At 45.7% G+C, this 25,297-nt stretch overlaps 1 protein-coding gene across 1 annotated transcript in view; it reads right to left on the bottom strand.

Moving 5' to 3' along the window:
- Positions 1-4,790: 4,790 nt before the first annotated feature.
- SLC49A3 (solute carrier family 49 member 3) overlaps positions 4,791-25,297 on the bottom strand; it is a 37,340-nt gene continuing 16,833 nt past the window's right edge. The window contains exons 3-10 of the mRNA XM_048502746.1: positions 23,999-24,218; positions 17,764-17,840; positions 17,512-17,649; positions 15,514-15,630; positions 14,851-15,003; positions 11,981-12,138; positions 10,072-10,184; positions 4,791-5,346 (exon numbers count right to left, since the gene is read on the bottom strand). Coding sequence (XP_048358703.1) covers positions 5,177-5,346; positions 10,072-10,184; positions 11,981-12,138; positions 14,851-15,003; positions 15,514-15,630; positions 17,512-17,649; positions 17,764-17,840; positions 23,999-24,218 — 1,146 coding nt within the window. The 3' untranslated portion in view covers positions 4,791-5,176. The remainder of the gene's footprint in view (positions 5,347-10,071; positions 10,185-11,980; positions 12,139-14,850; positions 15,004-15,513; positions 15,631-17,511; positions 17,650-17,763; positions 17,841-23,998; positions 24,219-25,297) is intronic.

The following is a 25,297-nucleotide window of genomic DNA, read 5'->3' as shown; positions in this document are numbered from 1 at the left end:
CTGATGAGCCCCTCTTAAGTCCAACCTTTCTGAGAACTTCTGATTTTTGACTGTGGCTTTTGACTTTTCTATTGAGGACAGAATGAGCAAAGTTTGTATTGACACAAGTGTTGAATAGAATATTTCTTACGAGGTTTATATTTTCTGAAGATAATTTATAAAGAAGGTTTTATATGCAATTGTAGTAGTGTTGATGCGGTGGCCTATTGATCATGTAAACAGATGTATAGTATCTAGTCTATTTCAACTTTTTTCCCCTCATGCAAATGTATGCATTTGTCACATGTGTGTTTGTGTATCCCTTTCAATGTTGCACTTCTATTTCTTGGAACGTCTTGGAGGATGAGTATAGTACTGTGGTGGCAAACCTATGGGTCTCCAGATGTTCATGGACTACAATTTCCATCAGCCCCTGCCAGCATGGCCAATTGGGCTCATGGGAATTGTAGTCCATGAACATCTGGAGTGCCATAGGTTCACCACCACTGGTATAGTATATACCAAATGTCCTACACAAGTATTGCTTCTGTGCAGGAGATTTCTCATGTGCACACTGTTGCATGAGACTGAATCCCTGGCATCTTTCCTGTGTGAAGCCCCAATCGATGGCAGTTTGTTTTGATGTATACATGAGCACGAATGTTCCTCACGGTGACAATGTATGCAAAATACTACATGCAGCTTCCTACAACAGAGAAGGATATCTTTGTATGAAATTTGGCATGTACGACGTAACCCTTTTCAGGGAGGAAGAAACTGTATGGGTTGTGCTCTTATAGTTGCACTCAACTCTCTTTCAATCATGCTCGTCTTCCACGCTTCTCTACCAATGAGAATACAAATAGCTGCTTAGGTTTAAATGTTTGCATGCGATTTTTTCCCCTAGACTTGTGGCTCCAAGTCGGTGGTTCTTAAGCTGGCCAGGCCCACGAGCAGGCCTGGCTGTCACTCTTGGTGAACTCAGAGTCTACCCCGGCACACATTGCAGACGGGGCTGGATCCATTGGTCTGCTTAGTCAAGGATCGTGGCTCTTCCCTTTCTTCCCCTCCCTGGAAAGGTGGATTCATAGGGTTGCTGGACCTATGTGGAGTAATATCCATGGGGGTGGGTGGACTGCAGTGAAAAGAAGGAAAGGGCAAAACTATTCCCTCCATCTTCCACTGCCTTGCCTGGCCTTGAAAAGGATATCTGAGAGAAGGGAAAGAGGAGAAGACTCACCAGTGGATCCAACCTACTGCCTGCCACTGAACGGGGCAGAGAGAGAGATAAGTAATCACGGGGAGTTTGATGTGCCGATACTGATCATCTCATTGAGGGAACCCCTGATGAGCCTCAGAACAGTTTGAAGACCACTGTGCTGAATCAATTCCTATTGCTTGATCCCAACAATAGTCTGCCCACATTTTTGTTTCACTCTGTTAAAAGCAAATCAGTCTTACTTCATTTGTCTTTCTTGAACCCGTTCCTATTTTACTACTTCTGGCCAAATATGTACCAGTAAAGAATGTATTGCTTTCAGTGCTCCAGAAAAACCAGCAATTGCTCTGCCCTTTTTACGAACAGTGAAAATATGGAAAAGTTAAAACCTGTGTGTTGTAAATGGGCAAACATAAATTTGCGCAATTTAAGATCTATCACAGGTGGATCCGTTTCACAGGAAGAAGGCAAAGCAAAACTGATCAGGTGAAAACTGCATATTTCAAGGTGCGGCTGTACCCAAGACACAAACTTCAAAAGCAGTTTCATTCTCGTGGCTTCCTGCAAAGAATCCTGGAAATAGTAATCGGGTGAGGATGCTGAGAATTCTCTGTGGGAGATCCCTAGGACCTCCCCCCCCCCTGCATACACCCCCCCTCTGAGTTGGTATGGGCTAAATAGTTTTGATTTCTGTCTCTAGAAAAGAAGAGAATGAGGTCTGTAAAGACATCAACTAAACTATATCCTCTATTCCAGAGTATTCAGCTGGTGAGTTTTAGCTGGATTATGAAATACTAACTCATCCAGTGGTTCTTGTACCGAGATGGGTAGGGGTCCACTGAGAGCACAGGACTTCTGGGGTGGGGGTGGGGCATCCTGGAGCAGGCAAGGAATCTCCCTGCTTACTATGAAAGATGCAGAGAAGTATCCAAACATGTCTGGGTGCAGTCCTTTCTCCCTTGCCTCTTTCAGGTCTGGCTTGGCATAGGAAGTCTACGATGGCTAATTGTAGACTCCTTTTTAAAAATTCCAGTGTTGGATTAGTGCACCAGGGTGTTTTGTACAAGGATTCCACATGTTCACCTGCCAAAGTGAGTTCAGGAAGTGTCTTTCATTGACCAGGAGGACTGTATTCAGAAAGTTTGAGCTACACTAACCTACATTGGTCTAGACCTGTGAATAAGCTGAGCAAAATGTAGTGGTTAGTACCTTTAAACATGTCCCAGGTTATGCTGCAATGTAAGGCACAGGTGACAACCTGGAATCGTTTGCCTGTTGTGTAGTACTTCCTCTTTGCAATGTGTTTGCTTCATAGTTATCCAAAGAGTAATTGTAATATTATACACTTTGGGTGAGCACTGTCCGCATCGTGCCTAAGCAGAAGCTAGAAATGCACATCATACCTTTGTTTACTTGCTCCTTTCCAGTCTTAAACAGGGTTTTTATTGTGTATCGAGTTTCTGGTTGCCTGTCCTTGCAAAAAACCTCGTCTATTGAATTCTCAAATCTGAAACGTAATAACTGTAAAAAAATAATAATTTATATGGCGTGCTCTTTCTTTTTTGTATTTAAATATCTTGTTGTCTTCAGAATATATTCTTTGGGAGATTCTGTATATATTTTTGCTATGTATTTTGTGTTTGTGTTTTCATTTTGATTGTATATTTTTGCACTGTTTTGAGATTCTGTATTAAGTGCTTTGTGAGTCTTGGACTTCTGATTAGAATTTGTCTGTGACAAATACAACTACAAATTTCTGTTTTGCCCTGGATATGTTTGTTGTGATTTTTTTTTCCTGCTGTGGGTGAGCTTGTTCAAAGGCGTTACCCAACGAACTTACAAAAGATTCCCCTCTAAAGCCCACAAATACACTGTTACTTGTGACCAGATGAGCAAATATAACATTTCTATAGGCCAGTGACATCTCTGAATATATTTGCAAGCCTGCTATGGAGGAGAATGTAAATTTGCTCCACTTGTTTGTTCTCCTTCCTTACCAGCTGTAGTGATTGCACAATATGGATCATGTTACTGGAATGATTTAACATGTACTTTCATCATCCTTATTTCTTACATTTGTATTCTTTCCCAGACAGCCAGGGTTTTCCCATTTAATCATCTCAGCTGTCCTTTGAGTTTAAGGCTTGGTGCATGATCCTGAACCAAACGCTCATGCCTCAGGATTCCAGTGACTAACTCTGTTCTCCATCATGTACCTGCCAGGGGAAGGAGTTGTTGGTTGGCCCACTGCTACACTTTGGTACCACTGCCACCGGGGATCAAACCACGTGTAATGGGGTGGATTCTTTTTGGTGCTCCGGCTCTAGAGGTGACCGTGAGGATGATTTTTGTTTTATGGGGTGCACATTTATCCAGAAGTCTCAGCAAGGTTCCACCTGCTGGTGGTACTGCCCTCCATCACCTGTATTTCAATGGCTTCCTTTCCAGTCATGACACTCTGTTGCAAGTTGCAGCAAAAACATGTCAAGACCTCCCATCCTATCTCCATGCTTTGGCCCCAAGCTTTGCCCTGCCTCTGTGTGATGATGAGCTTCAGCCAGGCATCTCTGTGCCTTGGGTCACTTCTTTTGCTTTCCTCTGCAAAGACATATCTCCAGGCAGGTCTCTTTTCATCATCTTCATCTATATATATAAAAAGCTAACAGTGTTTTTGTTGATGATAATATAGCTCAGTAACTGCTGGGCCAATTCCTCTGAAAATTCCCAACCACTATAGTCAGCCAGGCGAGAGTGTTTTTAGATGTTCACATACCTGAAATTTCACACCTGGCCCAGGTAAAACGCCTTCTTCCTGGCGCTCCATGGTGAAGGACATGCAGCTGCCTGTGTGTAACTGTCACCCTTAGAATGTTCGTGCTGAATAGAATGTTCACTCAGATGGCCAGATATGAGCAGTGAAAACAGTACATAGGCAGTAACTCGAGTGGAAGTGAAACACATACACAAACATACACACGAGGGAGAGGGAAGGGAGGGAGAGGGAGGTGTGGCATGCAAGGGAAGAGAAGTGAGAGAGGGGAGAGAGTGAGGGGTGGCATGCAAGGGAGGGGAGCAAGGGGGCCCAGCATCTTGATATGACCCACCCACCCTAATGGAGGGAAGGGAGGAAGGGGGAAGGGTGGCATGCAAGGGAAGAGAAGTGAGGGAGGGAAGAGAGTGAGGGGCGACATGCAAGGGAAGGGAGGGAGGGGCCAGGCACCCTGGATTCCCTGAATACTGCAGTTACAGTTAAGAAAACCAGGCACGCATTACTCAGGAGTAAGCTCGGTACAGCAACCGTGACATACTTTGAATTGCTATGTCACGCCCCTCAGAGGGTTTCCTCAGAAGTGACACCCATTGCCACCAACCAAACTTACTCCCAGGTAAAGGATCATGACCAGCCAGCCTAGATGTGTGGGAGGGGTGCCTTTCCATTCCCCACCCCCAAGGAATGCAGGCACACACATCAATGACATCGCACAGTATCAGGCTGCATGTTTGCATGAGCACATACTGCTGGCCTCTGCAATTGATTTGCTGCTATTGTTCCTTTCCCATTTCACTACAATAAGCCACAGCAACGCGTGGCCAGGCCCCGCTAGTTTATTATTATTTTTGTGTGTGCGCGCGCGCATGTGCACACATGTGCAATGAGAAAGAAACAAGTCTTTTCCTCAGTCTGGCTTTGCCCCTTGCTTCTTCATTCGCTTTTCTGGCTTGACCCCCTTCTCGTTGCCTTTCCTGGATCCCAGCACGATCTCCCAATGGATGTCATACTTCTGCTTGCCAAGCTGCCAGTTTCCTGGGGGGGGGGGGGTGTTGCCTTGGGTGGGCATACATCAAGAAGTGACTTTGCTCCAGCCAGTTCTCATCAAAGTATAATTTACTGTACAAAGTATAATTTATTATGCAGGTTATGGCACTTGAGGTCCAAAAAGTGTCCACGGTTTCGTGGCCCTTCAGTTAGTCCAGAGTTCAATCAGTATCTTTTTCTTGTTGTCCTGCTTCTGTTATGTAATCGTCTGTTTTGTTGATTGAACAGCTATTTGACATCTCTGCGTAGATCCTCCTGTAGTTGGTATGAAAAGCCACCACGTAGAAACAGGCTATCAGGCTGCAGAGTCCTGCTAGCACCAGTGCCGAAGCTGCAAAATAATTTTTAAAACAATTTAACAGTTTCTTGGAAATGAGCATCTGTAGTATGGAGGCAGAATGAAAAGTCATAGCTTGCCTCCTAACAACATAACCTTGGTTTATGAATGCGTCATTTATTTCAAACATTAAATCTTAAATGTGCTAGAATGTGCAACCAAAAAAACAGTTAATATCTTCCGCAAATTCTAGCCTCCATAGAGGAACAGTGGGCACTGTTGCCTCATTCCGTAGATGACGCATGGAGTTTACCCCACATTTTAAAAGAAGAAGAATTTGGATTTATACCCCACCTTGCTTTCTTGTAAGGAATCTCAGAGGGGCTTACAATCTCCTTTCCCTTCTCCCCCCACAACAAACACCCTGTGAGGTGGGTGGGGCTGAGAGAGCTCTGAAGAACTGTGACTAGCCGAAGGTCACCCAGCTGGCATGTGTTGGAGTGCACAAGCTAATCTGGTTCACCAGATAAGCCTCCACCGCTCAAGTGGCAGAGTGGGGAATCAAGCTCGGTTCTCCAGATTAGAGTGCACCTGCTCTTAGCCACTACACCACCCTGGCTCTCATTTAACTCCATTGCTGCTGTTCCCTCCTACTTCTGGAAAGCAGTGGCGTAGGAGGTTAAGAGCTCATGTATCTAATCTGGAGGAACCGGGTTTGATTCTCCGCTCTGCCGCCTGAGCTGTGGAGCCTTATCTGGGGAATTCAGATTAGCCTTTACATTCCCACACATGCCAGCTGGGTGACCTTGGGCTAGTCACAGCTTCTCGGAGCTTTCTCAGCCCCACCTACCTCACAGGGTGTTTGTTGTGAGGGGGGAAGGGCAAGGAGATTGTAAGCCCCTTTAAGAGAAAGGGGAGATATAAATCCAAACTCTTCTTCCTCTTCTTCTTGGGGTCACAAAATCTGCCATGTGGAGCGGCTCCCTAGAACAAGGAGAGACGAGGAGAGACTGCCCCGCTTCCCTCACAGGAGGTGCTCATGTGGGATGGAGAACAATTTTAACTCCTTGTCCCTTCTCTCTCCAGTTCCTGCAAAATTCCACCCCCATCTGGGTCCTATGACCCCCCATCTTGGCCTGATTCCTCCAGTGGTTGGAAACAGCCACAGCAATGAATACAGGAGAACTACAACTTTGTCCAGTGTGGTAGAATGCTTCCCAAGTTTGCACAAATTCCAGATGGCTTAGTTGGAGCCAGAGGCGTAGCTGGGCCAAACTGCGCATGGTGTGCAGTGTGTTCCCGCCCCCATGCCCCCCCCCCGCCCCCTTCCCAAATTTACCTTAGTTCCTTTTCTTTTTCTAGTACTTTTTCAGGTTGAAAAAAGCAGCCTCTTCACAGTTCAGGCTAAAAACTGCCTGAGGAACTATACTTCCCAGGAGACCTTGTGAGCCCCAAGGTCTCCTGGGAACTGTAGTTCCTCAGATAGTTTTTGAGCCTGAACTGTAAATAGGCCACTTTTTTCAGCCTGAAAACGTACTAGAAAAAGAAAAGGAACTAAGGAAAATGTGGGAAGGGGGCGGGGGGGGGGTGCCGCGGGGGTCACAAGGAAAAGGGGGAGGGGCCAGGAAGCAATTTCCCACCCCCCAAACATGCGCCCGGTGCGTGACGCACCCCCCATTCCCTTGCCGCTCCACCACTGGTTGGAGCACAAGCAAGAGTGTCTAGCACACCTTACTCTTTACAAACATATTAGGTTATGTGAGCCAGGTCACATTTCATCAATTTCTAACCCTCTTACTGCTCTGCATAAAGACCTAAGTATATTGGAGTCTCAGCAGAAGAAAAAACAATCCATGCGATATAGTAGTTAAACGTATCATACCGGGATTAAGGAAACCTATTTTTAGATTTTCACACAGCTATGAATTCACACAGCTATGAATTCACACAGCATTCCTTCAGGCTAGTCATATACTTGAACCAACTAGTTAATCTTAATCTATTTCTCAAATCTACCTTCCAGAGTTGTAGTGAGGAGGAAATGTAGAATTCCTAGAATTCCTCAGACGGTGTCAAAAATGTGACAGAGGCAGTGGTAGGATTCAAATAATTTAACAACCGGTTCTGGTGGTGGGATTCAAATAATTGAACAACTGGTTGTTTACAAGCACCATTTTAACAACTGGTTCTGCCAAAGTCGTGCGAACCTGCTGAATCCCACCACTGGACAGAGGCATAGCCGAAGGACTACAACTAATAAACCAGAGAACAGCACTAGCAGAGATTAAATACCTGCTAATCCCAGGAAAAGAGATATGGTAGAACCCAAGGCTGTAAAAGTTGGTGTTGCAATGATAAGACTCTCAGTGATAAGACTGTCTGCTAAGCTTCCACCTCAACCACTTCAGGACTGGATGACAGTGGCGAAGCTACCAGGGGAAGAGGGGGGTGCGCCATACACTGGGTGCACAGTTTTGGGTCATAGGCCCCTCCCCCCACAGCCCCCCCCCCACACTTACGTTACAAACTGAGCAGGTTGGAGAACAGGCTTCAAAGGCCCTGGTGGGAACTACATTTCCCAGGGTTTCCTGGGAAATGTAGTTCCCACCAGGGCCTTTGAAGCCTGGAAGGGAACAGGCCTGTTCTCCAGCCTGCTTGGTTTCTAAAGTAAGTGGGGGGGGGGGGGCGCCAGGGAGGGGCCAAAAAGCCAGAGTGCGCACTGGGCTCTCTGGCCCAGCTACGCCTCTGCTGGATGAGGTTCCTGATCCCATTCTATCCTGACATGCTTCACCTCCAGATTCTCTCGGAAGAGACACTGATGATTCACACAGAGTTCAGTGCCCCTCCCTTTTGCCCTGCCTGTGCTGTTCAACTTCCATAAGGATCAGCTGGGGGAGGGAGTGCTTGCCAAGTTCAAGTTCCTTGGAGAAAAGGTGGAACAGACTCACAAAAAATTGCTCCTCTTTCACTGTTTGTGTAAGTGGCAAGCTAGGCTACCTCCCCATAAAACTTATTTGAATGAGTGTCTCAGTTCAGCAAGTACTACAAATGCAGAAGGAATGAAGAGCCCATAAAGCAAACTGCATTAAAGGGGCTCTGCACTAAATGTAGCACACACAGTGTTGTGAGACGGAAGACTGAAGTTTCCATCTGTGTCCCGCTCCTGATTTTGTTGCATTGGCATTTCAGAATCTCTTGTGGTTAGGCTGCAGTTCAGTGTGTGCCAGTCTTTGGTGAAGAGAGGTTCCATTTTTAGTGCACATAGTAAGGATGAAGAGCCAAACTGTTGGAGCAGGGGAGTCTTATGGCACCACTTAACAGAACGGAATCCCTCTGAACCAAAGCTGGGTAACTATGCATTCAAAGATTTCCAAATATTTTAAAAATCCAACTTCCCGTACATGGTAAACTAGCATCTCTAGTGTGATGTGTTTTGTGTTGGGGCCAGGAAAACCTAGATTCAACCCCCCATTCAGTTATGAAATTTGGAAAGGGAGACTGTGCCAGGCCCAGTACCGGATTTACCTACAAACTTGGCAGGGCCTCAAAATCTAGCTGGCTTCCAGCCAAGGTGTGTAAATATTTTTGACGCTGCCATAGACCTTACTTACTCATACTGTCAAAACGCATTGCAGTCTCTAAGCAACTCTTGCAAATTGCTATTGCAAATTGTTAATTTTAACATTTATGCATTTTGTTCAATCCACTACGGTATGTATCTGTGTCCTTTAGAGGAAGAATTGTGAATTGCAGAATTTTAAACACCTGTCATCGTCCTTGGCTTTACTCAGTTTGGCTTAAAGCACTCTTCCATCTTCCTCTAGAATGATGTAAGGGTGGAGGATTGGGAGGGTCCTCACAAGTGGAATAGCCTAGGGCCTCTCTTCATCTAAATCTGGCACAGGTTTGGCCTTTTCCGCACAAGTCATTTACAACGTTTTCAGGTCGGAACTAAAACGTTTCCTCCATGGAGTTTGGCATTGTTTTCCCACCCTTTGGTTTTGGAAACTTTTCCAAAACACTTTTTCATCATTGTTTCGAATAGTTTTATAGTGTTTCTTTTCACTGAAACATTTCCGAGCTGGCTTCCCTCACGGTGCAGCCATATTTAAAACACTTTTCCTCCCCCGCTGTCGTTTTTCACGCCTCTGTGCCGTCACCCAGCCTTCCCCTTGGCACCATTTTTTTTGTATCCCTGACCTCATTCTTTCCCCCCCGACCTCTTTATTTTCGTAATTTCAAGTGGGTTTGATGGTGGTGGTTTGTTTGAATCAACAAAGCAACCACTGAACGGAGCTACAGAGCATCAAAGCAATAAATCAATGAAGCATCATTTCAACGAATAAGCAAAAACATTTTTTTAAAAAACTCACAGCAGCCACAATACGTTTGGAGGAGGTCAGTGTGGACCAACATCACGGTAAAGGGGGGGGGGATCGAAAATTGTCTGGAAATGTTCTAGGTGACTTGTACGGAAAAGGGCCTAGTCATCCCATTCAACCTAACCATCCTCAAGCTTGTGGTATGAACCCAACAAGTAGCAGTGCAGAACCCAGTAAGATCTACAGCACACACTCCTACGAGTGCAGCCTAGCTCTTTGCTGCAGAAGGTTCTGAGAAGGACTTGACCCATGACAGAAGGTTTCCAGGCCTTGTAGCCAATGACAGCTAAATGTCCTCCCACGCAACTTGGATGGAAGCCGCCTCTGACCTTCAGCTTTGATTCAGTCTCCAAAATAAGTGGAAAGATTAGTTTGTAATGCAGAAGGTGGCACTCACTTGACCAATCCAGGGCTCCTCCTTGAGCTACTGTGCAGGTAGAAAACGAGGCGTTTTTCTTTTCCACAGCCAGGCTTTGAAGCAAGACCATGAAAATAACTCCGAGGATCTGGCTGTGGAAAAAAACCAAATCAGGTCATTATTTGTTTATTCAGAAAACGCCCACACCTTCTCTCCAGAGAACCTATTCCAGGTGGATCACAAACTTAAATGCAATAATAAAAAACACACCCCAGCCACTGTGCTCTTGAGATGTTCTGTGACTCTAAAAACTGTCATTTGTGGTAAATATAACAACAGAATGCCTGCAAACATTTAAATGTTCTTCTTGGGTACAGTGCTGGGTTTCAGATCCTTGGATAGAATATTTGGTGGGACATAAGATAAGGTCGAGAAGTCCTGGTGTTGTGAAAACTTCAACTTGAGACTGTGGAGAGGTGCTGCTAGTCTCAGTAGCTAATATTGGCCTCATTCATTAAAACATTTGTATCCCAACGTTCCTCATGGTTTAAGGCAGCCTTGATAGACCAGTGAGCTGATTCAGTATTAGGCAGTTTCACGCATGCTGGTTTACATCCTTAGCCACCAGATCAAAAACTTTGTATTCTTCCATCCCTATCCCCTTCCAATCTGGAGAAGTCTGCAAAAATTTGAAAGGGGCATTTCCTGAGTAGTCTAGTGTTTGGCTGTGTCTGTGGATGCCTAAACACAAGCACAAAACATGGGTATAGCGAGCAAACTAAAAAGCAAGAATATACCCAGGCTCATACTGAATCATGATAGATCACTAGTCTATCAAGGCTACAATATTCTTGACACAAGCACATACATGAACAGTGAATTTTAATACGTAACATGCAGTACATAGCAAAATGCATCTATACGATCCTCAGTCTCAGAAAAAGATGTTAGTTCGGTCAGTTGAGGTGCAACGGTTGAGCAAATTGCATGCTTCCACATCAAAATATAGTCCTGAATGAATATTGAGAATTATTCATTTTTACACACTGCCTTTGTCAAAACCATTATTTTGTGTATTATTGAACATGGTGCTTGGATCATTGAATGACTATCAGCATACATGCTTTTTGCAAATTGGTAGGCACTAGGACCCAGGTGGAATATTTAAAACAAAGAAGGTTCAGCATGTTGAGTTCTGGGGCAGAGGAATACACAACCCTATTAACATCTTTTTTTAAGACTATAAGACACATTTTCTCTCCATACAAATTAAAGACTCAACCTGAATCAACTCTGTGTTTGTGGGTGCGACAATTACGTCTGCTGGCCACCTCGTCAAGAAATCACTCTAGAGCTGGAAGAACAACTGAATAGATCGAGGGGTTGGAGGACTTTCTTTTTGGGAAAAGGGAAAGCTAAAAGGTTTGTGGCTTTTCTGTTTTTAGAAAAAAAATGAAAGAAAGGGAACAGGAAAGAAAGAGACAAGATCATGGAACGGTAGAGCTAGCAATTTCCTCTCTTCTTCGGAATACTAAGGGAATAAATTGGTCAGGCCAAAGAAAAGGAAATGGAACAAGTCCAGCAACAAGATGAGAAAATATAAACCAAAGGCACGCGCCAGGCAAAGGAAATGTGACAGATCCTTTGAACCCAAGAAAACTTGTTTATGAGGCACAATTTCCACTATTTTGGTCCTCCCAAGTCCTTTTATAATAAGCCTTTGTGGTATCCATCAAAGTAATATGCTTAACTCTGATAACAACTGCTGTGGAACGATGAGAAATTAAGAGTTCATTGCTGGCAAGCCTTAGTCAGCAAGGTTTTGACAAAACCTGCCAGTAACTGGCCCAGGAGCGGGAGGAATCAGATATTAGCACCAGCTTAGCAAAAAGAAGCGGACTCAATTTTCTCAAATGAGTCAACAGCCTATCCCAGTTCAGCGTCCTACCTGGAGACAAAAATTAGCCCAGATGATGTTCCTTCTCCCACAGGGTAAGAACATTCCACAGCGAGTTCCATAGCAACCGGATAAATCGCAAATCCGAAAAACCCAAAGAGAGAGCTGATCACCGCCAATGCATAGGCTTGGTTCCTAAACTGAGACACCTGAAGGAAGAATCCACATAGAGTACTAGGTTATGCATCTTACTTTTCTTTGTTTGGGAAGTCCCAAATATGCCTTTACCCATCCCATTCTTAGCAGTTTGCGGCAATGCCTTTTTGGTTATCTGAGCACAGCTAGTGTACAATCCTCTTCCCAAATTACACCTCGTTTGTGTTGGTTTATGTCCCACAGTTCAGAAGTTGGAACCAATGAAAGAGTTCGTGAAAGGTGTTGGTAGAGGGGCATCTCTCTCTTCCCGAATCTCCTCTGTGAGGATCGTCGTAGCTTTTGCAAGCATACTAAGGATGTATCCCTCCGTCTGTTTGCTGTTTGGGCCAGCAGCAGCCAGAAAAGGGGCCAGTTTTGCTCGATTCTCTCTTGCCACTGCAGGGCCCCAACCCCGTTGTGAGGTACCCCTTCCCTTACAAAGTCCAGCCGATCCTCAGAGAAAAGTTTCAGCTTGCTTGAGAAGATGTGAAAAGATTGCTCCCCACCAATACCTTCTGTGAACCTTTTGCAGTGGATCCAACCACGGGACTGAAATAGAAAGGCTCCTTGTTTTGGACACTTAGGCCAGAGTGACCCACCCTGCCCTGCCATACACAGTCTTCTGTCTCAGCAGAGGGCAGCAAACTATGGGGATCCAGCTACCTGCTCGCCGTGCGGTTTTTTCCCTTCAGGCTTCTGGCCCACACTTATTAAAGCAGACTGAAGAACGAGGGACTGCTTCTGTGACTCAGTTCTGACCCTTTATCACTTCAGTGTCTCCAAAGACATAACACACACCACCACCACCATCAGTGGGCCTGTGATGGCCCAATCCAAGGATGGGAGGACTCTCAGAGAGAGAGAAAGGGCAGCCATCTTATTTGTGACTCTCCAGAGTATGGAATATTAATCTCAGTTCTATTGTTCAGCTTGAGCAACAATCAGAAGGAAACCCAAGGCATATTCATTGCCCCCCTGTTTGGAGAAGGCTTTTGGCCTTCATCTTGGTGCCCTGAAAAGTCACCTATGTTTTCATCTCTCCTTCCTCACAAACTTCTGAGAGCCAGACAACCTGTTTGGTGGACACAAATCTAATCCATGACAGCTGATTGTCATTTTAGAGGGAAATGTACTCATTTAAAGTCAACACAAGAGCCTTGTTGGGTCTGAATCCAGTGCTGGATTTACCTATAGGGTAGGCAGGCTGAGGCTCAGGGCCTCAAAATCCAGGGGGCCTCTGGCCAAGGTGTTTAATATTTTTAACACTGGCATAGGCCTTTCTTACACATTTATGCACTATGGTATTTAACAAGAACATCCCATGTCCTTTAGACGAGAAATTGTGAATTGTGGAATTTTAAACACCAGTCACCATCCTTGGCTTTACTCAGTTTTGTTTAAAACACTCTTCCATCTCTGGAAGACTGGGAGGGGCCTCACATGTGAAACAGCCTAGGGCAGCGGTGGCGAACCTATGGCACGGGTGCCAGAGGTGGCACTCAGAGCCCTCTCTGTGGGCATGCACGCACAGAGTTCGTCATGTGGGCGGGAAATGGTCCCCCCACTCACACATCTAGGCTGGCCTGGGCCGCTGGACTTGATGTGCGTGCACCTCAGCGAGCAGGGAGGACTCGGCTGGTGGGCCTGGTGCCTGTGCTCCAGGTGGCTGCTGGGGGTGTGGGGGGTGGCAAGAGGCAACAGAGATGCTAGAGAGGCGCAGAACGGCGCATGTGGGACTTGCTGGAGGCTACAGCAGGTTGGCCCCTGCTCGAGGGAGTTATTCAGGTTAAATTGCCACATTGGCACTTTGCGATAAATAAGTGGGTTTTGGGTTGCAATTTGGGCACTCTGTCTTGAAAAGGATCGCCATCACTAGCCTAGGGTCTCTCTTCATCTAAATTCGGCAGGCACTGCTTGCATCATGGTAGCAACAAGCAATCTTGCTTGCCCCCTCTGGGCCTTTCAAAGCACTTTAAAAAAACCCTCTAAATATTCTAGCACTTATTAAGCACTTATTCTAGCACTTGATTAAGTGAGAACCTGCCAGTACAATACAAAACAATTTCTGCTCATCTTGTTATATTTCCTTCGTTAATGTTATCCATAAGACATATGATGGCTAGCTATTTCTTAGCTCTATTAATGCACTCTTTCATTGCATACATAGGTGTCAAACTCGCGGCCCTCCAGATGTTATAGACTACAGTTCCCATCATCCTCTGCCAGCATGATGCTGGCAGGGGATGATGGGAACTGTAGTCCAAAACATCTGGAGGGCCGTGAGTGTGACATTCTCCCAGGGTGTCGTGGCGAAACTTTGAGACTCTAGATAGCAGTGGACTATACTCCCATCAGCCCCTGCCAGCATGGCCAATTGGTCATGCTGGTGGGGGCTGATGGGAATTGTAGTCCATAACATCTGGAGTGCCAAAGGTTTGCCACCACTGACCTAGGTTATTGAGCCAGTGTGGTGAGGTAGTTAAAAGTGTTGGGCTACTAACTGGAAGACCCAGGTTCAAATGCCCACTTTGTGCTATGGCTGACCTTGAGCCACTCAGCATAATTTGCCTCACAGGGCTGTTGTAAGGATAAAGTGGAGGGGAGGAAAATGACGTAAGCCGCTTGGGGTCCCTATCTGGGGAGAAAGGCAGGACCTAAATGAATTAGATAAACACTGGGTTCCCATTATGGCAATTTACACAGTGTTTGGTCCCCATGGTACTTACCACTGCAAATGCAATGCTAGCCAGTGCAGTTAAACAAAAACCAATCTTGGTGGATTCTATAAATTTCTTGGTCCGATCCACGTAGAGCCCAAGAAAGAAGGCACCGATTAGCCCAGAAACGGTGAACAAGGCACCACACAGGCCTGCAAAAAACTAATTGGGAGCTTGATGAGAGATTGTAGTTGTACGGCTTAAGACGTTTTTATGCAGAACAGGCTTTATTTGTTTTGAAAGCAACAGAGGTGCTCAGTTCAGACATCAGGCTACATGACAGTTTCGATGTGACTGTTTGGAGGTGGGCCAGGGAGATCCCCTGGGAATTCCCCTAGAGAACATGGCTGCTGTGGAGGCTGGACTCTATGGCATGATATGCTGTGAAATTCTTCCCTTCTACAAATCCTGCCCCATCTATGCACCACCCCCAAATTTCCAGCTAATTTTGGAGAGGCGGTCAAACCCACATTTGAAGTTGGCTTGCTATTCACAAGTCTGGCTTTGTGGGATATGTGAATGCAGACAATTGTGAGTAAACCCTGGCTTGTCCCACCAGCCATACAGCAAAGATTATGTTTGCCAACCAGAATTCCTGGCCTGCAGCCTCACACTGTTGCCTCTACTATCCTGTCACAAGTTGAGACACACAACAGAGATGAAGCAACTTACATTCGAATAGCCCATTACACACAGGATCTGTTCCAGCAGAGCAGTGTAACAGGTGAAGAGTCCGACCCCTCCTCCGATGGAGAGTGCCAAGACGAGGTAAGCCTTATTCTTAAAAAGCTAGGAAAGGAAGACAAGAGGCAGTTGTGAGGAAACAATGCAATATTTGCCAGCAAGCTAGGACCTGCTTCTCTTTCCAACGGCTCTGGGGAACTTGTGCCCATCGGGCTTCGAGGAATTCTGGACTGCTGCCCATTGCTGAGTCCAAAGTTAACCGTTCTGAGGTAAATTGTGGAGGAGGCAGTTGCTTTGATTCCCCCAGATTCTGAGGGAAGTGCCATTTTTCCTGCCCTTGCCCTTTCTCTCTTTCATTGTGAAAAAATAAAGAACAAAACTCTTATAAAGGATGCTTTATTCTCCGGTTCAGAGCACGCTGGCCATCTGCCAGCTGGATTGTTTCTGTTCAGGACCAAAAGCAGCAATTTATTGTTGGGCGGGGGGGGGGGGGGGATCCAGCATTGCTCTTTCTCTTTGACTGAGCATCAGCATCCAAGAGCTGCCCCTAGCAGAGAGGGATCCAAAGAGGGATCTGGAGTCCACCCTCCCCACCTTCCAGTAGCAGGCTCATTCTCTCCCCCCTGGCCAAATTGCACAAAAAGCAGCAGAAGCCGAAAGCCAGCCAAGGGAAGGAAAACCTCTCCCTCAGCTCTTTGCCTGCCCCCCCCCCTGGCCCCCCTGAGACTGGGTTCTTTCTGCAGAGAAGGACTCCTCTGCCACCTGTGCCCACCTGGCCCATCTGCCTTTGTTGTTGTGGCAGGGGCATATTGAAGAGGATCACAAGCTGCCGAAATCTTTCGACGCGCCAGGTGTGGTCATACTTTGGAGACCCTGGCGCTATACCATGCTGGCTCTTTAGATCTGTTTAGATGAGATCTGGGTTCAAAAGCTCACTCAGTCGGGCAGATGTGAATGAGTCTGTGGGCAAGTCACAATCTGTTGCCCCGAACCACTGAAAGAGTACCTTTTAGGGAAGGTGCTGTGTTGATAATCCATAGGATATGGAGACAAAACAATTACGATGGCCCCAGCAATAAGATTCTTTGTTTGAGCCCCTTGCCTCTCCTCTGATCACAACCACATTTCTAGGATATTTGCACCCTTTTCAAGCCCCCCACATAGTTTTTCTCCTCCATTATCTTTCTCCATTATTCCAAAAGCTGTTTTCCTAACCTTCAGTAATCCAGCTCCACTCCACAAGTTCAGTCTGGAGAGCCAGCGTGGCGTAGTGGTTAAGAGCAGGTGCACTTTAATGTGGAGAACTGGGTTTGATTCCCTGCTCTGCTACTTGAGCTGTGGAGGCTTATCTGGTGAACTAGATTAGCTTGTGCACTCTGACACACGCCAGCTGGGTGACCTTTGGCTAGTCACAGTTCTTCGGAGCTCTCTCAGCCCCACCTACCTCACAAGGTGTTTGTTGTGAGGGGGGAAGGGAAAGGAGTTTGTAAGTCCCTTTGAGTCTCCTTACAGGAGAGAAAGGGGATATAAATCCAACTTTTCTTCTTCTAATGAAATCACCAGTTAATCTGATATTTTAATCAGGCCACCACCCACCCAGTCCCAGGGTGATGATGACCCATGAATTTGTCCCATTAGCTGTATTGAGGACTATGGGGTAGGAACTGCCCATGCAGCACCAGTGGTGTATCAAACCATCCATACACAGAAGATCAGACTCTTCTGGTGAATCTTAGGGCTGCAAGGCTGAATGTCAGAATGCAGGCGGCAGATCTCTGGTTCGATTCCTGCCATCTCGTGATAAGAGATGCCGGGAAACAGCAAGGAAGGCTTCTCTGCTGAAGATCCCGGACAGGTGATGCGGAGGAAGAAGGACCAACCATCTCCTCTGCCATAAAGCAGATTTTTATGCCCTTTTTAACCCAAGACTGGTAAAGCGCCCCTGCCCTTCCAAGTATACCCATCCTTTTTTCACTTACGACGTACCATCTTCAAACCTGTGAAGACTGACTGGGAATTAGCCTGACTCGCGCTGGCTGAGGGGGGTGTCGGAGGCTCCTTTTTGTGAATACCCACTGTGGTTAAAACGCAGGCCAAGATGGCAGGCCCAGCATACACTCCAAGCTGAAAAAACAAAACCCCAGCAAGTCAAAAACGGACCGCTCAGCAAGTCTGCCAAGAGGTGTGTGTGGGGGGGGGGTGGGGGGGCTGATTCCAAATTCATTAGCTTCCACTTACCATTAAAGGGATATCTTTTTCTTCATGCACAAGAGCCGGAGACAGTATGTTAGCTATAAGAATGCCCAGTGGATTGGCTACAGGGAAATTTTAAAAAAGAAAGAAAAGTGATTTTCCCTCCTTAAAGCCGTTGAAATGCCATGCCAAACAATTTTATATACAAGCTGACCAAAAGTGAAAAAGCAAGGACAGTTTCCCCAGGACTAAATCCTGGATTGGACCCACTGGTAATTTCAACCCATGGAATGGTAACTTCAACCCATGGAATGGTAACTTCAGCCTTTTCTTCCCCTCCTGCCACAGTCCACAGCACCCATAACATTTGCTAGTGGGAAACAGGGGAATCTTTCAGAAACAGTATGAAGAAAAAGTTAGAAATCACAGCAAAAGGAGAAGATCATCAAAAGTAATCTCCCCCCGCCCGCTGCTTCCATTTCCAATGGATCCAAACTCATGTTTTCTAGAGCTGCTTCTTTTCTAGAGCTGCTTCTTAGACACTCAAGGAGTGAGTGTCTTAGACACTCAGACACTCACTGCTTTTCTAGAGCTGTTTCTTAGACACTCAAGGAGTGAGTGTCTTAGACACTCAGACACTCACTGCTTTTCTAGAGCTGCTTCTTAGACACTCAAGAAGTGAGTGTCTTAGACACTCAGACACTCATTGCTTCTTTTCTAGAGCTGCGTCTTAGACACTCAGTGTAGTGGCTGTTCCTCCAGCTGAAGAACGCCTGTCAGCATCTCTCAGGACTTTTGTCTGGCTTCTCTAAGTCCTGAGTCCACAGAAGAAGGGCTGGCTCTCCCACCAAGCCACCTAGTCAACTTCTTCAGGCATTACAACAAGAAGAGTTGCCAACTTCCTTGTGGTGCCTGGAAATCTGCCGTAACTACAACTGATCTCCCTGCTACAGAGTTCAGTTCCCCTGGAGAAAACGGATGCTTTGGAAGATGGGCTGTGTGGTGATATACCTCACAGAGATCCCTCTCCTCCTCAAACCCCGGCCTCCCTAGGTTTCACTCCCCAAATCTCCAGGGATTTCCCAACCCAGAACTGTCATACTAATAATGAGTGGGGTGCAGAGACTTTCCCCAGGGAATGGGCCGGCTTCCAGCCATCAATTGGATGGCAGAGAGCTTGCAATGCTGCCAGAACTTGTCTCTGGTCTCTCTATAGCAGCCCAAGCCCGGGAGGTGATGTGTGCAGAGGTGGGATCCAGCAGGTTCTTACCAGTTTCCGAGAGTGGGTTACTAATTATTTGTGTGTGCCGAGAGGGGGTTACTAATTGGGTCCGCTTTTCCATCTCCACGCCCTCACCTCCCCGAAAGGCATACTGCCTTTGAACGTGAAGGTTCCGTATAGCAATTGCGACTAATAATGTAACTCCCTAAACTGGGTTAATCCCTTTCAGGTACTGCAGTTCATTGATTCTCAGCCTTTTGTGCCTTTTATTTCACTAGTCTCTATCAAAGAACCTGTGTGTTTCACCATTGCTGTGTTCAGATTTGTGAGTTGGGGCATTTTCTATAATGTGGTGATGATTTAGAAATTACCTGGTGCAAAAAAAAAATTTGGGGTCGTGGTGGGGTGGCTGCCCATGGGGGTGTCATTTAACTCAGGTTTTGCCCAGGGCTCAGGTTTGCCTAGGTACGCCTCTACCCCTTTTGCTGAGGGGGGGCTGGTGAGAGAACCTGTTACTAAAATTTTTGGATCCCACCACTGGATATGTGTGCTGTGCTGGGGGTGACTAAAACCCACCAACCGGCCCTCCTCAGATGACGAAGCAAACCTGCTTCTGAATTTCAAACTACAGCTAGGGATGCATTTCCTGGAAAGTTCTTCCACAGAAGAGAAATTCCGACACTAGTAAATCATATCTGTAATTATAAAATATCAAAATTAACACACTTCGCTAGAGTCCTGAAGCGGCGAGTCTTCAGATTTCAAATTCAGGCTGCTGTGGATGACCTACAGAAAAATACATCCACAGAGAAAACTAGCATATCAGGGGCAGGATTCTAATCCCTGACATGCTAGCTTTCCTTGGATGCAAAACTGTATATGAAAGAACACTCTGTTTTTTGAGATCTGAAGTGATGTTATCCCCAAACAGGTTTACCATTTTACCTGCACTTTGTGAGAAGCAGACCAGTACTAGAAATACAAATGTTGCTAGACAATATGGTCAGAAAATGCTGATTCTTTTGTTTAGTGTTTTTTGATACATTTATAAAGATCATGAAAAACAAAATACAAAAGAGATGACAGTGAGGGAAGAGAAGGAAAATTCCCAATAGAATCTCTAATTTAGCTCATCAAAAAAATCTTTATCAAAGAATCTGAACTATGCTTTGTATCACATTTGTGGTTCCAAAATAAACTTCCAGGATATTAATGGTGCAGTCCTAAACAGAATAATACCCTTTTACATCTGTTGAAGTCAGTGGGCTTAGAAGGGTATAACTCCATTGCCCTGCAAATCTGAACAATTTTCCTCTCTAGAAAAATAGCGGTATAAATTATGTTAGCTTTTATAGAATTGGGATACTGCAAAATTTCTCAGGCCATTCATCCACCAGTTTTATTTTTTTGCCATCTATCTGATAACAATCAATCTAGTTGCAGCAGTTATGTCAAAAGCTCTGTCTAGTAAATCCCCCCCCCCCCTCGTTCTCCAAAGATCTCAGGGCGGTGCACATAATTCTCCATTTTGTCACGACAATGTGACAATCCTGTGAAGCAGATAACTTTGACAGAGAATAGCTGACCCTGGGTCACCTAGCAAGCGTCAAGGCAGAACCAAAATCTGTACTTGGAATCTTGTAGAGATTTGAAAGCTTGGGGTGGGAGAATGAAAAAAAATGGGGGGGGGTCTTTTTTCCCCCCAAGGACCTTTTTATTTTCAATTTTTCCACCGGAAATTTGAGGGATTGCTGAAAAAAAAAGTCTATGACATATTTTCTATTCTTGAATAAGGGAAATGCTTTTAAATATCAGGCAGGAATGTTGTGGTCATATATAATTATTCAATTTAGTGTGTTTTTCTGTCCCTAGAAAGCTACCTGATCTTCATGAGGGGAGCATGAAGGACTGTCACTGTTCCTCCCTTGTTGCATGCCTTCTTGTCATTTTTTGGACCTGACAGTTGATGTTTTCACCTCTCCCTCAAACTACTGTGACACATCCTCCAACAGACTGGGCAAAAAGGACCTTATTGCCCTGTCTTGCAGTGGGGTGGGGTGGGGGGGAGGGAGGAGAGAGAGAGACAGACAGAAAAGTTCAGAAGTAGGACAGAAACTGTACCAAAACCTCAGATGAAAACTCTGAAAGTGTAATTGAGAATTGAGCTCTCTCTAACTAGATAGCCAAAATGAAGGTACCGTACTAGTGATGAGATAGTATATGGTGCACCAGCTTGCAGTTTTCTCTGAAGGGTTGGAGATACTGGTAACGCTTCTTGAACAAAACCAAGACATTTGTAACTTTTAAAACTCCACAAGTATGTCAAATATTGCAATTGGATATGCTAAGTGAGTTATAAATTACGAAGCCAAATCAGGTTAGGGTGGATAAGACAGTAAGCATGGGATATAGTTCAATTTCCCCCAAAATTTATGTTCCTATTTTTTGGGGGGAGGGGACTTTTTTCCCCAAGGCTTCACAATTTCTGGAAATGTTACATCTCTACTCTTAGGCAGATTTCGCATGGGCCAAAAACAGCAGTGTGAAAATGGTGTAAATCCTTTCACACCATTTAAACTCTTTTACACCATTTTCACACCACTGTTTTGGGCCCGTGCAGAATCTGCCTTAGATCCAGGGTGATCAGGCCACTTAGACTACCAGGAAAAGTCTGGTGGACTGACAATCTCTTCTCCATCAGGGAAGACCTGATGTACAACCTGTCCAAGATTGTGTATTCTATGCCAGCATTCTATGCCCCTACATCTGGCTGGCTCTGAGATCTACCTTCCCCTCCAAGACTAACTCCAAAAACAGAGTGGGAAAGAACTTACAATAATTATGGGTATGGTGGCAAAATATTTTCAGTAAGTAACAACTATCAGTCCAACGTGAAGCAGAGGTACAACCTTCTCAGCCTGCTTCCTTCAATGGACTTGGAAGGATGTAATTCTATACTATCCAATAGACTGCAGTCCAAAAAAACTACTTTCTTGGCCAGATTTGCCTCTCAGAATTTCTTCCTTGTATATTTATAAGCCACTCAAAACAGAGCCTTAGAGCAGAATGTTCAAGACTCAACTACTGCATGAATTGAATTACTGGACTGGAAATTCCAATCCTTCTGAGAAAGGGCAGATGCTAAAAATGGGTCACTTGCTACAGTGGTAAAATTCACCTATTCAATATGGTTTTAATCGCCAGGTTAATAGATTTCACTCCAAAGAAGGATTCAAATACTGAAAACTGTTCAAGGGCTTCTGACAAGTCTCAATTTTTGTCCTCTGCTGTTACTTAATTGTGGCCAGTCTGTTGAATAAAAAGATGCCAAGTGGATAAAAAAACACAGACATGTTGTGCCCTGAAGGGATTCAGGTTAAGAAACACTTTGCCTCTGTACTGTGGCGTGTCTGGTTTGGGCTGTAGGCTGCATGTTGCAGACTGGTCTGTGAGGCTGGAGAACAGATTGGTACAGAACTGCCCTGAAGGGGTTCAGGCTAAGAAACACTTTGCCTCTGTACTGTGGAATGTCTGGTCTGGGCTGTAGACTGCATGTTACAGATTGGTCTGTGATGCTGGAGAACAGCTTGGGTTAGGCTGAGAGGGCAGGTGACTGGGCAAACTTCCATGGCATAGTGGGGATCTGAATCTGAACCTCCCAGAACCTTGTCAAGCACTCTAACCACTACCCCATGCTAGCTCTTGGCTCTCCATGTTTGCAGGTGGGAAGCATCCTGGCACCTACCACAATTACTTCCCAGATTATCAAGTCACCCCGCCCTTCAGAAAAGCATGATGCTCAGCAAATCTTCTCACAATCTGGGCAACTGATGTCACACATATCTGATGAATGCAGGAACCAGCCAAGGCAATAAGAAAACTGGTCCTCTGTTGATGCGCTGGAGGGTTGGACTGTGTGGGTTTGATTATCCAGAGGGGCCTAACAGATAGACCAGGGGTGGCCAACCTATGGCACTCCAGATGTTCGTGAACTGCAATTCCCATCAGCCCCTGCCAGCATGGCCATGCTGGCAGGGGCTGATGGGAATTGTAGTCCATGAACAACTGGAGTGCCATAGGTTGGCCACCCCTGAGATAGACAGTCTGACTGGCATTAAAGATGGTGGGAGGTTATTTATTTATTTATTTATACCACTACCCCATAAAATATATATATATATATATTTTATATACCACCCTCCCCCTGAGGGCTCAGGGCGGTTCACAACAAGTTTAAAACATACATTAGAACATAATTTAAATATCAGTTACATCAAAACAGAACCCATTTAAAAATGTGGATGGCGTCTGGTTTGCCCCGTGCCTCAAGTCCCTTCTTTCTTTAAAGTAATTCCCGTATTTATGCATTATGGAATTATGCTTAAGGTTTCAATAGATAAGTGCTCACAGCATTCTATATACTGTCAAAGGCTTTCACGGCCGGAATCACTGGAGTGTTGTGGGGTTTCTGCTGGAACACGGCCATACAGCCTGGGAAACCCTTAACACTCCATTTTATATACTTCCCGCTGAATCTCACTGATGGTTTCTGTTGACACAAGGAGAGGCTGATTTTCACTGAGTCATCCCTCCCGTCGCAGGCCTCAGATTTCCCTCCTTCATTCTGTACCCTGGCCTCCAGTAGAAGCATTTCAGGGCACAACTACAGCCAGGAGGAGGAGGTTGTTCTTCACTGACAGTGGAGATTTTCACTATGATCCAATCCATTCATTTTTTAAGAAAAGCTACAAGGTAGGCCAGATATTGACATGAATCCCACTGGTGGAAGGGCCACCTTCAGTTGGTAAACGTTTCTTCAGACTAAAGGAAGGCATTACATTTGTTGTTGTTGAGAGGAGTGGTAGGACACATGCCAGTATCTCCATATCACAGCCTGGAAAAAGTGACGGGGGAGAGAGAGGGGGAGAGAGAGAGAGAGAGAGAGAGAGGCTTGCCACCTCATGAGTTCATGGCAGAACTGAGAGTTGAAGCCAGCAGCTCACAGCTCAGTCGTTTCGCCATTGCACTACTCTGCCCCAGCCGCATTGAATTACTTACACATTGAGGCAATCATATTGGCTGTGGCTCTCTGGTGATCAGGGAACCACACGGCTGCCAGTTTGGTTGGCGCAAACACAATGAGTGGCTGGGCCATAGCACAGAGGCACTGTCCTACGAGAAGGTAGACAACATTGAAGGAACTTAGACTCAGGAGGTCAACGATGCTGAGCACTCGGACAATGCTTCCCACCATGTTCAGCCAGGCACAAAGCATCACCTACAACAGAGTAGACTGTGTTAAAGTTTCTGTATTTGTTTTCAAGTGTGTAATCCAATTGTGGACAGGAAGCACCTTTTCCCCACCTGGCTTATGCTTCATGTCCTTGGTTCTCTGGCCATGATACCACTGAGATCATAGTTCTGGCTCCCACCCACCCCCCTTCTTTTCACATGAGTATGCTAACAACAGTAAGAGATGCGACAGGCTGCCAGCATGGGCACCTTCGCACATGCGGAATAATGCACTTTCAATCCACTTTCAATGCACTTTGCAGCTGGATTTTACTGTACAAAATAGCAAAATCCACTTGCAAACAATTGTGAACGTAGATTGAAAGTGCCTTATTCTGCATGTGCGAAAGGGCCCTTACACATACTGACCACTGGATTTGCCAGGAATCTGTTATGTATGTGCCAAAGCTTGTACAGAAATGCAAAAGAGGCACATTCTCCTGTGTACATGGCCACATGTACTGGGAGCATTTGCAGGTGACACGCACTCCCAGTTTGTGGGGATGTAACACCTATAAAGGGCTTATTTATCAGATTTATTTTTTTTTGCAACCCGTGGCTCCGGAGCCACATGCGGCTCTTTCAGCCTTATACTGCGGCTCCGGGTGGCCTGGAGGTCGGAGGGTAGCATGGGCGTGTCCCTCCAGGAAAGGTGAGTGGAGGGGCCGAACCGGAGGTGGCTCCATGTGGAGCTGCCTCTCCGGCTCAGTAGAGCTTCGGGGCCGTGGAAAACAAGTCCAAATGGCTCTTTGGGTGGTAAAGGTTGCTGACCCCTGGCCTAACCTGTCAAGGTTTTGGTGTGGGGACAAACAAAATGGAAGGGGGGAAGCAGAGGGTTGTACTTGGCCAGGCAACTAGTGTTTCAGTGATTTTTCTTGGACTCGGCTGGTAGCTTGTAGGTCTACGCAATGATAGACATCAGCTCGGCCGGTTGCCTTTTCTCATACTGATGGTCCCAGTAGTGCCTCAGAAGATTGTCAGAAGACATGGCCTTGGGTGCCAAGCAAGACTAATATACCACAGTTGGCGCATATTTTGGGTGTTGCCTATCCCAGGTCTAAAGGA

This window comes from Sphaerodactylus townsendi, linkage group LG07 (genome assembly GCF_021028975.2).
Source record: "Sphaerodactylus townsendi isolate TG3544 linkage group LG07, MPM_Stown_v2.3, whole genome shotgun sequence".
Classification (NCBI taxonomy): Eukaryota; Metazoa; Chordata; class Lepidosauria; order Squamata; family Sphaerodactylidae; genus Sphaerodactylus; species Sphaerodactylus townsendi.
The sequence above is the reverse complement of the archived record's forward strand: the minus strand, read 5'-3'. Positions and strand labels throughout refer to the sequence as shown.